Consider the following 16,754-nt stretch of genomic DNA (forward strand, 5'->3'; position numbering starts at 1 on the left):
AAAAAACTTTCCAAATTATAAACCCGTTGTGGACAGAAATTTTTTATGGATGCCAATTAGTTTAAGTGCTATCCAAAATTGGCAGGTTTAGAAGTGTTATTTTCGGTGCAATTAGCCCAGTTTTTTTTTCTTAAAAATTTCCAAAATCCTTCAAACCGGGCCCAGTTTTATCAAAATTTCTCAAAAAAATCATGGATTGCGGGTTTTTTCCAAAATTTGCATTCCCTTCAATTGGCACAAAAACTGCTTGCTTTTGACCAAAAAATTATTTGCAATACGCCGTAGTTTTGATATGTTGAAATAATTTTCCACCTGTACATATTGGTAGATTTCTCTAAAGATTTCGAATAAATACCATGCATGAGTTCAATAATTTGACATAAATTTTGAATTTATTTAATTTCATAGCAATTGTAATGAATTTCAACTCTGGGCGACCACATATTATACTGATTATGCAAATCGTTATTGCGTCGTTGTTAGTAAGCAAAAGTAAATTCAAATAGCCACTCATGTTGGATATATTAGGAGTTTAATCAATGACAAAGATGGTAAACGGGATTGGATGCAATGAAATGTTTACTTTTTGTCAAGGTAAACACTTAAAACACTTTCGTTTTGAATGGCAGCAAATTAATGATAATTTAACAGCAGTAATTTCAGAAATTCAACTAAATTGATCTTAAAAAACATATATTAGTGAAAATCGAACAGATTTCATGCCAAAAATGTATCATGTGCAGAAACTTGCAGTCTCCGGTTCCGTTGAAAAACAGTTACTAATGGGCGACTATCGTATGTATTAACATAGGAAGGAATTCAACTTTTGAAACCATTTATTCCACAAGTACAGGAAATTTCAAAGTTAAAGTCTCTTAAATACTAATTTTCATCAATAAAAAATTACGAAAATAAAAACAAAGTCCAAATATTGAGAAAACGTTTTTCTCTGATTTTCGCAAAAACAAACAAGTCTATAGTCCATGAAATTTTGCAATTTTCGAGAAACATTTTTAAATCCAGAAATTAAAGCAATTGATTTATATCTTTTTAAAATTATTTGCTGTCTACTTTAAATGGACATGGATCCCTAGTGATGGGGTATTTATTGAGATATACGCAAAAAACTAACACATGAATAGTGTTTTAAATGCGACGAAATAATAAGGAATGAAAAAGGAATGTTAACAAAATGGGAATACGGTATGGTTTCATTAATTTTTTCAACGCACCCATCAATTTTTTTACCCAAAAAAATAAATGTTTTTTTACAAGAATTGTTCTTGACTTTCATTAATGTTACAAAAACTTTCAAAATTATAAACCGTTGTTGACAGAAATTTTTAATTGATTGCCAATTAGATATAAGTACTATCCAAAATTAGCAGATTAGAATGTTATTTTCGTGCAATATGCCAGTCTTTTTTTTCTAAAAATTCCAAATCCTCAAACCGGCCAGTTTATCAAATTTCTCAAAAAATCATCGATTGCGGGTTATTCCAAATTTGCATACCTTCAATTGGCACAAAACTGCTTGCTTTTGACATAAAACTATTTTGCAATACGCCGTAGTTTCTGATATGCTCAGAATAATTTCCACTGTACATATTGGTAGATTTCTCTAAAGATTCGAATAAATACCATGCATGAGTTCAATAATTTGACATAAATTTTGAATTTATTTAATTTCATAGCAATTGTAATGAATTTCAACTCTGGGCGACCACATATTATACTGATTATGCAAATCGTTATTGCGTCGTTGTTAGTAAGCAAAAGTAAATTCAAATAGCCACTCATGTTGGATATATTAGGAGTTTAATCAATGACAAAGATGGTAAACGGGATTGGATGCAATGAAATGTTTACTTTTTGTCAAGGTAAGCACTTAAAACACTTTCGTTTTGAATGGCAGCAAATTAATGATAATTATAACAGCAGTAATTTCAGAAATTCAACTAAATTGATCTTAAAAAACATATATTAGTGAAAATCGAACAGATTTCATGCCAAAAATGTATCATGTGCAGAAACTTGCAGTCTCCGGTTCCGTTGAAAAACAGTTACTAATGGGCGACTATCGTATGTATTAACATAGGGAGGACTTCAACTTTTGAGACCATTTATTCCACAAGTACTGGAAAGTTCCAAGTTAAAATCTCCAAAACACTGTCTTCTATGAATATAAAACTATAACAATGAAAAAAAGTGCCAAAACACGATACTCTTCCAGGCAAATGGTCAAATGTACAGTTCGTATGGTAAAATGCAAAAGTGGCAATCACAAATTCACCACTACCAATTATCTGTGGCAATAAATAGGTGCATAATGGACATCGCTTTCCCAGTTCTTATTGGTGAGATAACCTGCTGACTGTTTGTCTCACATACACTGTTAATAACAGTGACTCTTGAAGAAACGTCAAGAAGATTTAAGAGTACTGACAGATGCTCATGAAACATATCGTATTTATTTTTGGGGTTGGCACATTGTTTGAGTAATCTGGTCTATAAAATCCACAGATAGTTTATCGGAGATTCCGTAATGTATATGAATATGGACCACGTTCAGAAATAATCAATGTGGTAACGTGAGAGCATTTGAACTATTACGAACGCGTGGATTATTTCAGCATAATCATTAAAAAAAGTGTTGTGTGTCTACATATGTAGACAGGTTCCAGTAATATGAATAGTAAACGTGAAACAACAATCGTTTAAAATCATTGATCAAAAAAATTAGCTGTGGAGATAGAGCAAAAAAATTTTCAAAATTTCGGAATTAATAAGGCTAATTATTTTTATTTAAAGCACTTGCACTGTTCCAAATATTGTTTTTCCACATGTGTAGACAGGTGCCCGGATTATTGTTAATAATTATTATCGCATAATATTAAAGTTTGAAAATTGATGGAATTGTGTGAAACATGACATGGCCTACTAATTTTAGCAGTCAGTTTCTCGATATGAAGAATAATTAATTGCAACTTTCTTTTTCAATCAAAATTATCAAAGGAAAAATTTTATTTCTCAATCACTCTGATTGAATATTTCCATAGATGGAAAAAGAATTTTGAACAAATCTGAATAGTGGTCAACAAAATGGACCTCTAATCCATTCGCAATAAATTTCGGTAAATCGAAGAAATCGTTTCGATTCCCTTCGGGCAAAACAATGCCCGTCACTTCTGCTCTCCGTGCCTGTCAATTGAGATATTGCAAAAAGTAAAATAATAAAACTGTGAACAAAAAAGGTTTATTACTGCTATGACTTTTTCTTTGATTCCTCCAACAGGTAAAATTTTCCCAGTTAAACTAATTTCACCGGTCATTGCAATGTTCTGACGGACGGATTTGCCCAATGCCAATGATATAATTGAACTAACCAGTGTACAGCCTGCGCTTGGTCCGTCCTTCGGTACGCCACCCTAAAAGAAGAAAAAATATATTCCTTTAATAAAAATAAGAATTACTATTACTAATTGTGAATAGAAAAGAAAACTCACCTGAGGCACGTGAATATGCAACTGAGCACTTTCCAAGAATCGATTGTCTGGAAAGTGTTTGCTAACAAATTGTTTGGCAAACGTGTGCGCTATCAGCACGCTTTCCTTCATCACATCCCCAAGGTGTCCGGTGATCACCATCGAACCTTCCTTGTCGGCACTTTCTCGACTTTTACGAGTCGTCGTCTCAATGAAAAACGTCGAACCTCCTAGAATATGGACTTCTCTTCGACAAAAATAGCCCATTCATAAAATGAAACAAACCCATTCCAGTCCACGCCATTCCCATCACGACGCCCGGTGGCGTAAAATCATAAAGACGATCGTGAATGAATATCGGCTTACCAACGTACTCGTGCAAATTTTCCGTTGTTATCACCAATCGCTCCGCTTGGCCAGATGTCAATTTATAAGCCCCTTTGCGTAATATCTAACAAAAATAAAAGCAACATCAAAAAGCGGATAATAATTGGCTCAATTTTTTGCAACAATAATAAACAGGTAATTTGAACCTTCTCAATTTGCTTCCTCAGATTTCGAACACCACTCTCACGACAGTACTGCTTGATTAACAATTCCAGAGAATTATTTTCAATCGAAATTATACCATCTTTAATTCCGCACTCGGCCATCGTTTGTGGGATAAGATATTTCTAAAATTGAAGCATACATTCATCGGCGTCCATCTCTCTTCAATAAACTGCACATTCAACACGAAGATGCAATTTCATTGCAGTAAAATAAATTACTCCTTCGCCGAGAGAAGTATACTTAATTAGAAAAACAATATCTTCTACAAAAAATAAATTGCAATCAAAAAAATTATACCTGAAATTCAAGAATACTGTACATGTCTATTTTAAGCAATTTTTAAATAACAGAATAAATATTCGTTTACTGCATACTGAAAACAGCGCTAGTAACAGTTCAATTGGGCAAATGATTCATGATTCATACTTTAGCGATGTTGAGCTTTTCTTCGGCAACGTAACCGGACACTTCGATCATTTCCATCCGATCTCGCAAAGGCTCCGGAATGGTATTTATCACATTGGCGGTGCAAATGAACAGCACTTTGGACAGATCAACCGCTACATCCAGATAATGATCTAAGAAATTGCAATTCTGCTGCGGATCGAGCAGTTCAAGCAATGCTGATGTCGGATCACCGTGGTAACTGGCGTGACCAATTTTATCAATCTGCAATAAGCTGAACTTCACACATGAACAACAACAACAACAACAATAACATTGCAGAAATTGACCTCGTCGATAAGAATGAGCGGATTTTCACTCATGACTTTTTTCAAACACTGAATTATTTTACCAGGCATCGATCCAACGTACGTTCGACTGGAGACGAAACACATGTATGTATGTATATTCACTTACTTATCATGTTTTAGGAAAAGAGAAACAAAACGTGTTTACCGATGTCCCTTGATTTCGGCAACGTCCGTCATACCACCAACGCTGAATCGAAAATACTAAAAACTGGGATATTTCAATTTCGTTCATTGGTGAAGGATGAAAGTTTACTTCACGATTTAAAGCAGTGGCGATAGATCTCGCAATGCTCGTTTTACCCACACCTGGGGGACCATGGAGGCAGATAATTTTCCCCTGTACGCTGCCTTTCATCTTGCTGACAGCAATAAATTCCTAAAAATTTATAATTTGTTGGAATAAATAATCAAAAATAAAAAAAATTGGCAGTAATTACAAAAATTCTTTCTTTAACATCATCCATGCCATAGTGATCATTGTCAAGGACAGTTTTTGCCCGACTGAGATCAAAATTTTCTTCTGTTTGTCTTCCCCACGGCATTTTGGTCAACCAGTCGAGGTAATTTCGGCTTACACTAGAAAGCCAAGAGTCTGTTTCAATTCAAAGCAACATGAATAACACGCTGTCGTTCTGTATACTTGAATTCACTGCTGTGCGGATCAAGAAAACTTAACTTCTGCAATTCTTCGTCAATCACTTCTTTAACATGAGCAGGAACATTCAATTCCTCAAAAGAGAGTAAGAGAAATCTCAATAAAGCATAAAACAAATATAACGAATAAAGCCAAACCTTCAATCGTTCTTGAAATTTTTCCACTAGCGCATCTTTGTCTTCCTTTTCAACGCCAAGTTCTTTTTTGATTGCTTTCAACTGTTCATACAAGAGATGCTTTTTATGTTGCTGTTTCACTTTATCTTCTACCTGAAAATCAATTCTGCATTCTACAAAAACAACAGCAACAACAAATCCACATACCATCTTGCCTATTTTAGCCTGCAATTTGCTAATTTCAAGTTCTTTTTTCAACAAACCCAATACCATCATCAGCCGACTTTTTATCTACAATCAAAATTCAATATGCCTTAAAATTTTCACTTTATCAATTTACATCTAATTCACTTCTTTGCAATTTTACAAATCACTGACATAAAAGTAATGAATAATCAATCAATCAATCAATCAATTACGCACATTCATTTCTTCAAGAACATTCTGCATCTCTTCAGCTTTCGCACTAGTGAGCATGCAACCTAAATTAATTTTCACCATCGCAATGCTGATAAGGCAAGAAAATTATTTTCTCTTAAAAAGTATCTTATCTAGTAAAGAGTTCTCTATTTATAATGTATTCTTATAGAGAATAAAATAAATAAGCACAACAATTTATCGAACGTCACGATGAATTGAACATTTGAATAAATTCAGAATCGTCTCAAGCATTTGTTGAAATATTAATTCTATTTCAGAAAAATGAAAAACAATTTCAATTATTAACATCCATTTCGACAAATTTGCAAAATAATAAATTGCACTTGAATTTCCCTACTGTAAACACACAAAACTTTACAAAAAAGTTTTTTCGAAATTATTACTTCACCACCACAATAACATTAAACAATTTTAACTTTAAAATATAATTAACGTAAGAAAAAAAAAGAAATTTCAACAATAATTGTATATAATAATAGCACATACCCAAATCACTCAAAAACACCGGATTGTCAACTACACGTTGCGTTGTGGGCAAATTTTGCATAATTGTTTCTCTGAAAATAAATTGAAACAAACTGATAATAAGAATAATAATAAATAACAGTTGCAATCTAAAAACAAAGTTCACCGAATGAGAGGATTGATAGCTGCTATATCGCGGACAGTTTTTAAAATTTCTTGAGTCATTGCCTGAAAAGAAAATAATATCACTTGGCACAGACTCATTTCCATCACTTCATATCCGATGCTCACTTTCAATTCTTCAGTGTATTCGTATTTCAATTCTGGAAGGTTTTCCGTTTCCACAAGCAAAATTGGCTTCTTATCATTTTTTGAATCATCCGTTTCGAATTTTGCAACATCCGGCTCGCCAAGTATGGAATCGTGCTCTTCTGAAAGCGAAACGCTTTGTCAAATGAACATAACAAAGAGCATAATTGAAAAATAATTGCCCTTGTCTGCTTTTTTCGAATCGTCTTCGACTGCTCGAACAATTTTTATACGCCTGTGTCCTTCCAATACCATTCCCAATCGATCGCCGAAATCTTGCATTTCACGAATCTGCACGAAAGTTCCAACGTTGTAAATTTCATTCAACGATTCAATAACTTCCTTTTCGTTGCTGAATACAAAAGCGAGAATTATTTCCAACTGAAAATACAAAAGACAAATTGAACAACAACTTTTCATCCTTTTTCAAAAACACTCCAGCATACGGTTGGCCAAGTTTCACTTTTCGCCGTATCAAATGAATAAGCGACGGATTGATGATGTGCTTAAATTATTTATCATTGCTCAGTTAGGAGGCTGGCAAAAATTGGTTCCACGGCAAAACTCACCATAATTGTCAACGTGGTCTTTGGAAATACCGGTCGACGGCCGACAAGCAGCAACGGAACCACCGGGAAAACATTGGGAACCACAACAGGCGCCAGCGCGGCTGCCGGATCATCATGCTCGTTTTTCGCCGCCTGTGAAGAAGCTTCACCACCAAGTGTAGAATAATTGCTGCCGTTTTCTCCGCTTCCGGAAAACGATGCACAACAAGCTTTGCCCCAAAAGTGGCTGTCGAAGCTAATGCACCAATTATTGCGAAAACTGCCGAAATCAGTATTCCACAGTTTGCGATTGCTCGAACAATGCAAAACCGCACAAACCGTTGCAAATTTTCGCGCCTGTCCCAGCAGTTCTGCTTTACCGACAACAAACTCCGGTGCTGCTATTAGTACCCCACGCAGCAGTCGCCAAGCCATGATAAATTGTAGACTTGTTGAAGATATCAATAATTGAACAATGAAAATGAACAACAGCTTCGTGTTATTCAGCGTAAATCCACTGCACTCATCGCTGTCATGACAAATTTAAAATCAAGACAGTTCTACAGTATACTGAAAAATTATTATACTCATTAAAATTCTTTTTCACTACTGTAGTAAACATTTTAAATATGAAAATAACATTCAGTATGCTCAATTAATATTGTCGAATATATTAAATGCATACAAAACACATATTACAAGCGTTCGACAAATCTTCGATAAGTTATTAGTAAAGTTTATATAACGGCTATCTTACTTTAATCAATCAAATTACATTGCATCGATATTATAATTGAAACAAAGCGTTTTTACATTATGTTAGTCACAGAAAATTAATCTATTCGCTTCTCTTTGGCTGTTATTTTTTGCCAAATTTCTGAAATTGAAACTTCTTGAATTAACGTGACAAGAATTTTCAAACACGCTTAAAACTTTACCATGTACATGCACTGCAAGTCAATGTTTACGTAACCTGCGTCTGTATGTGTAGAATAAATGTGCCACGAATAGCAAATATTTTTTCAACGTGATATTTTTTTGTTTAGTGTTACAAACTTTTATGTTAGGGATACTGTATTTAACGGATGATGAAGTTCAACTAAAGCAATTGCACGTTTCCATAGCAACGAACATACCGTTTGTTTTGAATATTTATTTAACAATAAATGGCACTATTTAATAATAAAGAACTATTGTTAGATGAAAGAAATGAACACAGCCAAGTTGTGTGCTTTGACATGCATCCTATTTACAACACTGTGGCTGTCTCGCTGCAACACTCTTCACTTGCAGAAATTCAGATATTCAATTTCGAAGTAAAGCATCAATTTTGAATTATAATTATCACCTTTTATTGTATGTTTTCAGTGCCTGTATGACTTTATTCTCGGAAATTATAAAACTGTTGTTGCGTTAATATGTATTTCATTTTAAGTGAATTGATTTCAGGGATCTCGATTAGATAATGGTGAGCTTAAATTATTTTCCGAATCTTTTTCCATATTGCAGTGGCATCCAACCGCAACGCTGCTTGCATTTTGCGAAACGAAACGAACATTCGGGATTTTCAACATTAAGACGAAAGGTATAAAGTTTACCATTCAATTTTGTTTGGTTTCGTAGCTAATGCAAATGCAGTATATTTGTAGAAATTTTTAATGTTTCTTCCAATACTGATGCTCAAACAAATATTATTCAGTGGAATGAATCCGGAAATATTCTGTTCTTCTCCACTTTGGTGAAAAATTATACACAATTTATAGTTTTATAACTGTTATATTTTTCAGAGTGGGGACTGTTTTATCTACAAAATTAGCGATACCGGTAAATTTCACACACTCATTACTGTAGTTCGTCTCGAAGATGTCTCTCAGTGCACTGTTTCAGTGGAACAATTTTTTTCAAAGTAATTTTTTTCAAATTCATTAATCAATTATATAAATAATATTATTTTTTACTTTTTGTTACGAAAGTAGAAATGATGATGATATCAGTGACAAGTGCCTTTTCTATGTCGGCGGTTCTACAGGTTTTTTTGTGCCTGTATATTTGTTGTTTTACTAATATTTTTCAATATGTTTAGGAATTATTTACGCTTTGTTTGACCATAACAATTTTGAAAACTGCTATGCGTTAAAAAATTCTGTCGGCAGACTACTCCTCAGTCAGGATGGACGCACTTTAATTGCCGTTACAGAAGACCTATTTTTGACACAGTTCACAATTGATGCTTATTGTAAATTAACAAAAACTACTGAAGTATTTCTTTTTCGAATTTCACAAATATACTTATTAACACTTATTGATTATTTTGCATCGCTTGTTTCTCAGGTGAAGCTCAGTTTCAGAAGCAAATGTCTTGAAGTAACCTGGGCAGGACAAAACTTGTTAGCATTCTGTTCAGGCGAAAATGTAGTAAGGTGATCGAAAAGTTCTTATTAAAAAAAATATTTTTGTAGTTATTAATTTTTCAACAGATTTTGGAATGTTGCTTTGGAAACAAATTCAACATTATCCATTTCGGATTGTCCGGAACTGTACGGAGATGATAAAATTTACAAAATTGCGTATTCATCATTTAAAGGTGAGAATTGAAATATTTAAACAGTTCTCAGCTGGTAATAATTAACTTTCAGAAACACTGGCTGTTGGTACCTCAAGTGGAAAAATTATTCTTTGGCGACAAAAGCAACAGGCATCTTCAAAAGATGAAAGTCACAGGTGGTACATGATAGCTGTTCTGAAGTATCTAACAATGCCATCAAAAATTCAAGTATAAAATTAAAAAAACATATTCTTCAAAACTCGAAAGTTTCACAGTAATATATTGCAGTTATCAAAAAGTCATTCGACGTTTGCCACCAGTTCGAACTACTCAGTATGCATTTACAGTGAACAACCTGTACTATTTTGTTCTACGGAAGAAGTTAATCTAAATATAATCGAAACAAATTTAACTGAATGAATTTGAATAAAATACTCATTTAGATAATTGTTGTCCAAAATATGAAGAAATCTGTATCTGTTTACAGTATATCAAACGGAACGTCCAGTCAAGTCACGTTGGATAGAGCAATTACAGCAATGTGCATCGATGGTAATCACGCAGTTCTGTCTGATGGTTTTGTGGTGGAAATTTATAAGTTGACCGAATCAAAAACTTTGGAAAAAATTGGTAATCAATCAATCGAATTAAATCATATGTCATTTGAATTTGTAAATGAATTACTTCTGCAATACAGGAGGATTCAAAATGTCTTCCACGGCCGTGGCTATTCAGGGTACAAATATTTTCTTTACCGACAGTAATAGAATTCAAGTTAGAACTCTTCAGGTAATATCAAGTTATTTTCATTTTCTTACGGTAGCATAATTTTTGTTAAAATTAAAAGCAAGTGCATTGAAAAAAACATATTTTCTTGTCAACCAATTTTAATTGTTCTCAGTAATTGATTAAGTGGAATAATCAATCAGCCGCTATGCTTATGTGTATATATTCTCCTACACAGATTGATAAATAAATGATGAAATTGATCTCACTAATGTTTACAGATAACTTATCATTGAATTTTCATTGTGTGATCAATTGCAGTGTTATAACTGTTTCCAAATACATACATGCATACATACATACACACACACACACATATATATATATATATATATATATATATATGTAATGAGCTAAAAAAAATTTTTTATAGATAAATTTCAACATTTCACATAAAAATAAAACTAATATAAACAGATTAAACTTTTCACGAATAAACAAACTACTTACAGCTTGATACTGTTGTCAATTTCAGGGTGTGATTAAGCAGTTTGTTCCTTTGCCGGACAGTGAAGGTGATGCCATACGTTTTGCCATTGGCGGCCAACGAGTGTGCGTAGCTACGAAAAGTGGATCGTTGAGAATTTATGACAATCGGAAGAAGTGAATATTCTGTTTTTCTTGCTATTCACGCATTGCCCATTAAATGAAAATTTTCAGCGAACTTAAAATGGAATATAAACAGAATTTTGTTGCAATGCTGTGTGAAACTTTCGAAAGCATCAAAACCACAAGCATCAACTGCGCAGGATGCTGCTGCAGTTTCACAATTTCGAAAGTAGAGAAGAATTTGATTTTACAGTTTATGTTCATCTTTATTTTTCCCTGCGAAATTTGTTCAGACTGACAAAAGCTTGGATGCTTCAATTTACGTTTGGGATGCTTTGTCGGACAAAGTACATTTTTTTGATTTCCAAACCTGCACCTCTGGTAAACTACGACCAAAACAAAAGAAGCGCTACACAAATCACAGGTCGGTGGTATTCAGATTAGTATTAAAATTTTATTATTTTGTTTAAATTTTCAAAAAAAAAAATAAATATTCATTTAGAAAACAATTCCCCCAAAACTTTTGCAGCGGTTATCCAGTTGAACATCTTTGGGATGGTATTGATTGTAGAATGTTACTCTGTCAAATTGTTGCATCATCAATTCCATCCGACAACAGTGCCATTTCTTCACCTTGTGAAGTTGGTTTTTTCATTTTTTCACCATTTAAATTCAAGCGAATAATTTACACGAATGTTTGTTTGTTTGTTTGTTTGTAACGTTAAAATGTTTCAGAATTGCTCACTGATAGCAATCTTTTTTGTCCACTCTGAATTGGATATGCTTTTGCAACGGATAATTTTATTAAGCTCAGAATTCGACACGCTAATTGCCTCAAGAATGCCTTATTATTTTTTCGCCACTAAAGTAATTTCTCATTTATGAAAAGAAACCACAGATTTACACATATGATGATGAATCTTCAGGAATGCAATGCATTAGAGGATGGTAATAGTGCGCTTTGCGTGGATGATGATGCAAAAAAAGTGGACGAGTTGCTCATTCGATTAACTCAGAGAGAATTTATTGGACTGGAAAACTGCGACAGTGAAAGTAAAGCTGCTATTTTGGATTTTTCCATGCACTTAGCGGCCGAAAATACTGAAGAAGCACTGAAAGCTATACGATCAATCAAGACGTAAGTTCAATTCAAAATTGTAATAAATAATACGAATGAATTTTTGTTTTAAATAAAATAACAACATTGATGATTTCTTTTTCAGAACAACAGTTTGGAAAAATGTAGCAAAGATGTGCGTCAGATGCAGACGCTTAGATGTTGCCATGTTTTGCTTGAAAAAAATAGGCAATGCGAGAATAATTCGCAACATACGCCATGCCCGTCAGTCAATCACACAAACAGAAGCGCTGTTAGGCATTTTGGCCATACACTTAGGACTTACTGTATGCGTGTAGCCGTTTTGCTTCATTTTTTTGTCGTGTAATGATTTTTAAAAAGGAACAAAATTTTCTACGTTCAGAATTTGGCAGTTGAATTTTTCCACAATTCAGGTCGTTATGATCTTTTGAATCAACTCTATCAAGATCTTGGAAACTGGGAAGAGGTAGCACAAAGTTTGAACGTGCAAATTTGTTAATTTCTTTTCTTACTGTTGCAATTTTAGGCTATCAAAGTTGCGCAGAATAATGATCAAATTCATTTGAAAAACACACACTACAGATATGGGAAATATCTACAAGAAACAGGGAAATTACACGAAGCAATTGAATAGTAAATAAACTTATATTTACAAAAAAATTTTTTATTATTAAAAATGTTTTTTCTACAGTTTTGAAAAAGCCTCTGTCGAAGCTATTGAAATTCCCCGCCTAATAACAGAAAGCGTTGCACAATTGGAAGCTTACGTTCAGCAAAAGCAAACAAAGTAGGTTTTCTCACTAATTTTTCCTTGAGCTTGCCGTCAGTTGGCAATTATTGAGCAACATTAAACTGCTCGTTCAGAAATGGATTAAATCAAGTAGAAAAAATGAAAAATTATTTAAATATAAAATGTCTTTTTCTTGCAGATGTACGTTGGATTGGTGGGCACAGTTTTTAGAAAGCCGAGGCCAACTGGACGAAGCAATGAAAGCTTACACTAAAGCAAATGATATTTGTTCCGTTATTCGCATTCTTTGCCATCAAGGCAACGCGAAAGAGGTTTCGATGAATTGCTTCTGTTTTCTCGTCTTTTTTATTATAATGAACTTGAATAAAAATATTTCAGGCAGTCAATTTAGCCGAAACAACCAATGACAGATCTGCGTATTATCAATTAGCTCGTCATTTTGAATCAACAAATGCTAAAGATCAAGCATTGCAATTTTTCATCTCTGCCGAGGCGTACAGTAGTGCAATTCGCCTTTGTAAAGTGAGAATTTCAGTTTTGATTTGATTTTCAAATTACACCTAGCAAATATATTAAAATTCAGGAATGCGGTTACGAAACAAAAATGGCCGAATTAGCACTGAAAGGTTCCAAGTCTACAATGGAAGATGTTGCACATTATTTTGAATGTCAGTCTGGAAAAGCCGACGTTGCTGTGATGCTTTATTGTCGAGTGTGTGGTGCAATATTGTTTGTTCATTTCAAACGTCAATTTCAATATTCATTAAAGAGTGGAAAAATTAACAAGCAAATGTTGAATTTTCTTTCTTCCTCTTTTTACAGGCTGGTATTTATAAAAAAGCGTTGGATTTGGCATTTCGCACTGAACAACTTTCGGCGTTGAATTTGATTACTGCCGGCTTGGAGGGTAGCCAAGATTTGGCAATGATCGAAAAATGCGCTCAATTGTTGATAAAAAATCAACAATACACCAAAGCGGTGGAACTGTTGGCGCATGCAAATCAAGTAAAAATATTGTCTTTTAAGTGTCAAATTAAAATTGCAATACTGGATATTACAGTACGAAAAGGCAATTCAAATTTGCATGGAAAACCACGCTACTCTAACGGACAGTTTGGTGAATTTGCTCACCCCCAAAGAAGGTAAATTAATGAAATGTAAAATGTAATAAATAAATTAATTTAAAAGAGAAAAAACAATTTATTCTCTGGTCTTTAATGCTGATATGGTTTTTAAAACCACGAAATTTTTAATTTTAATTTTCAAAGAAAATGTAAAAAGCAACTCGGAAAGAAAAAAACTTTTGGAACAATTGGCTGATTGTTGCGTTCGACAAGGATTGTACAATAGTGCGGCAAAAAAGTTCATTCAGTCCGGTTGTAAAATTAAAGTATGCAAATTGGAAATTTGTGCCAATATACATGCTCAGAATACAAGAAGTGAAATCATTTCAGGCTATGAAAGCGTTGATTAAAAGTGGTGATGTGGAAAAAGTGATATTCTTTGCAAACACGGCTAGAAACAAAGAATTGTACATCATTGCAGGAAATTATTTGCAATCACTGAATTGGAAGCAGAATGGAAAAGTTGTCGAACAGATTGTCCAATTTTATAAAAAAGCCCAAGCTCATCAACAGTTGATCAGTTTTTATTACATTTGGGCGCAGGTTGGCTATGTTTGAAATTATTTTATTGTCAACTGATTGACATTGACTAATATTACCATTATTCACGCATAAATATGCTTTAGACAGAAATTCAAGAAAATGGCAATTACGAAAAAGCGGTTGAAATATTACGCGAGTGTTTGGAAAATTTTCGTCAACAAGTACCAAATGAACGTGACAAGGAAGAGAAATTAATTTCATCAATCCAAAGTCAACTTGAATCGATCGAACAATTTTTACACTTGAAAAAGTAAGTACGTTGCAATTTTGATAATTTTCCAAATTAAAAATTTCTTTTCAGACTTTACAAAGTGAATCAAACGGAAGCGATTCAATTTTTGGAAGAAATGTTAAGAAGTGAAAAGAAACTAATTATCCGTTTAGGAGATATTTATTCACTGATCATCGGCTATTATTTGCGACAAGATTCTGTGGAAGAGGTAACCAAAATGGAAGAGTGAACGAAAAAATATGAGAAACTTACCTCACTTATTCAATTTTGCATTGATTTGTTTCAGGTTGAGCATCACTTGCACCAGTGGTTGACAAGAGAACCTAAAGAACAGCTGGATCGTTATTTGGAGCCAAAATTGTACGACAAACTTCTTCAAATGGAACAACAATACCATACTGTATTGGAAAACGATGCTCAAGTGCAACAAGTGAGCGAAGATTTCATTTCAGAAATATCCAATAAATGAACAATATTTATTATCTTGTTTTATTCGAATAATTGTTGCACCACTGATAAAAAAGCATTTACTGTTTTGTTTTTGGTTTTTTTTGGAGTCAGTTGATTATTCAGCAAATTGACAAATGAAGGTTAAATTGTCGATTGAATGATTGTTGAATAATTTTTGAATGCTAAACCAATTTCACTCGAACCTGTTCTTTGCTAATGCGTGATTACAATAGTGGGTGACATAGTTAGAAAGGATTGAAAAGAAAAAGTTTGTTTTCAACTTCACTTTCAACTTGAAGAAGCCGTTGTTGACTTTTTCACTCGGCAAGCTGGCCAGTGATGCAATGGAAATTTTTGTGCTATTCAAATATTCAATTTACTCTTCGCATCATTCATTCATTGTTGAAGTGTACTTTTTTTCAATTTTACACTACGCATATGTGTATGTGTGTGTGTTCTTTTTTTGTTTCACAATTCTTTGTCGACGTGGTGGTTGTGGTGGAAATTGAAATGCGGAATTTTTGAAAAAGCAAAAAGTTTTCAACAAAAGCACACAAACATTACCATTGCTGAAAGTAGCACGTTTGCTTAGCAATTTGAAAAGAATAAAAACTGGTAGTTGCTCAATTGTTGAATTATATCAACAAATTTTGGGGGTTTTTGAACAAAATTTAACCATCGGATTTACAATCCAACGTCATCAAACATTATCAAATCGGCCACCACTTGAAATCACTTTTTCTCCTCCCCCTTTCCCTCCCCGAATTGAACGTCTGAAGCGAAATTTCAGCTAAACGCAATTCCAAAGATTATTTATTGAAGAGCAAAAATTAAACATTCAATACAAGCAACATCTATTTATTATGATTATTGTTGTTGTTGTTATTGAACATTCTAAGATGAATGAATATGTTGCTGCTTTGTCAAGAGAGAAATACAGCGAAATAAAGGCATAAATAATAAAGTGAAAAGGATAAAAATGAAATTGAAATCACATATTTCCAGTTGTACAGATCATAATATCAAAATTGTTATTCTACGTTCTAGAAGATTGTGAGTGAAAGTAAATTTTGGGGTAAAAAACATTCAGAAGCGGTGGTCTGATTAGAAAATCTCACGGATGTCATCAACAACCGGACGAATATGAAATTCAAACAAATAAATAACGAAAAATACAGAAATTGAAGGTGCCAAAAATGAAAAGAAAAGAAAAAAACGAATCAACATGGGACATCGGTATTGCCGGCAGAAGTGCAGAGAGAGGGAGAGAGAGGTATGTGAAAACAAAAATATATCTTCTTCGGACAATCATTTTTCAATATGCACCTTTTTGAAGTGACTGAGAAAAA

General features: G+C 33.5%; 2 protein-coding genes across 2 annotated transcripts; one reads left to right on the plus strand and one right to left on the minus strand.

Moving 5' to 3' along the window:
* Positions 1 to 3,030: 3,030 nt before the first annotated feature.
* Tsp_10075 (putative ATP-dependent protease La) lies at positions 3,031 to 7,761 on the minus strand. The gene is made up of 20 exons (XM_003373183.1): positions 7,348 to 7,761; positions 7,192 to 7,283; positions 7,031 to 7,130; positions 6,761 to 6,835; positions 6,636 to 6,697; positions 6,491 to 6,561; positions 5,987 to 6,021; positions 5,771 to 5,854; positions 5,585 to 5,716; positions 5,433 to 5,521; positions 5,230 to 5,368; positions 5,046 to 5,168; positions 4,938 to 4,993; positions 4,772 to 4,859; positions 4,464 to 4,706; positions 4,019 to 4,159; positions 3,771 to 3,936; positions 3,507 to 3,715; positions 3,264 to 3,428; positions 3,031 to 3,201 (listed from the first exon to the last, which is right to left on the minus strand). Exons 1-20 carry the CDS (start codon positions 7,759 to 7,761, stop codon positions 3,031 to 3,033), a joined length of 2,655 nt encoding a protein of 884 aa, XP_003373231.1.
* A 731-nt stretch (positions 7,762 to 8,492) lies between these two features.
* Tsp_10076 (intraflagellar transport protein 140) lies at positions 8,493 to 15,424 on the plus strand. The gene is made up of 31 exons (XM_003373184.1): positions 8,493 to 8,642; positions 8,776 to 8,911; positions 8,976 to 9,064; positions 9,114 to 9,150; positions 9,410 to 9,585; positions 9,658 to 9,746; positions 9,804 to 9,910; positions 9,963 to 10,099; positions 10,160 to 10,252; positions 10,315 to 10,501; positions 10,569 to 10,660; positions 11,133 to 11,260; positions 11,343 to 11,435; positions 11,460 to 11,630; positions 11,709 to 11,847; positions 11,942 to 12,073; positions 12,133 to 12,344; positions 12,430 to 12,610; positions 12,688 to 12,771; positions 12,832 to 12,938; positions 12,997 to 13,092; positions 13,235 to 13,367; positions 13,435 to 13,578; positions 13,640 to 13,789; positions 13,879 to 14,061; positions 14,083 to 14,198; positions 14,338 to 14,446; positions 14,511 to 14,723; positions 14,807 to 14,973; positions 15,025 to 15,163; positions 15,242 to 15,424. Exons 1-31 carry the CDS (start codon positions 8,493 to 8,495, stop codon positions 15,422 to 15,424), a joined length of 4,173 nt encoding a protein of 1,390 aa, XP_003373232.1.
* The last annotated feature ends 1,330 nt before the right edge of the window (positions 15,425 to 16,754 follow it).

The sequence above is a fragment of the Trichinella spiralis genome, assembly GCF_000181795.1.
Source record: "Trichinella spiralis strain ISS 195 chromosome Unknown Scfld6, whole genome shotgun sequence".
Classification (NCBI taxonomy): Eukaryota; Metazoa; Nematoda; class Enoplea; order Trichinellida; family Trichinellidae; genus Trichinella; species Trichinella spiralis.

What these genes read in the sequence shown, in the direction of transcription:
- Tsp_10076 (XM_003373184.1), top strand. Translation starts at nt 8,493, where the DNA reads ATGGCACTATTTAATAATAAAGAACTATTGTTAGATGAAAGAAATGAA. An exon ending in TTACACGAAGCAATTGAATA is followed by an intron (nt 12,939 to 12,996) that starts GTAAATAAACTT and finishes TTTTTTCTACAG; the next exon opens with TTTTGAAAAAGCCTCTGTCG. An exon ending in GACAAGATTCTGTGGAAGAG is followed by an intron (nt 15,164 to 15,241) that starts GTAACCAAAATG and finishes GATTTGTTTCAG; the next exon opens with GTTGAGCATCACTTGCACCA.
- Tsp_10075 (XM_003373183.1), bottom strand. Translation starts at nt 7,761, where the DNA reads ATGGCTTGGCGACTGCTGCGTGGGGTACTAATAGCAGCACCGGAGTTT. An exon ending in GCTATCAATCCTCTCATTCG is followed by an intron (nt 6,562 to 6,635) that starts GTGAACTTTGTT and finishes ATTTATTTTCAG; the next exon opens with AGAAACAATTATGCAAAATT. An exon ending in ATGTTCTTGAAGAAATGAAT is followed by an intron (nt 5,855 to 5,986) that starts GTGCGTAATTGA and finishes TTTTGATTGTAG; the next exon opens with ATAAAAAGTCGGCTGATGAT.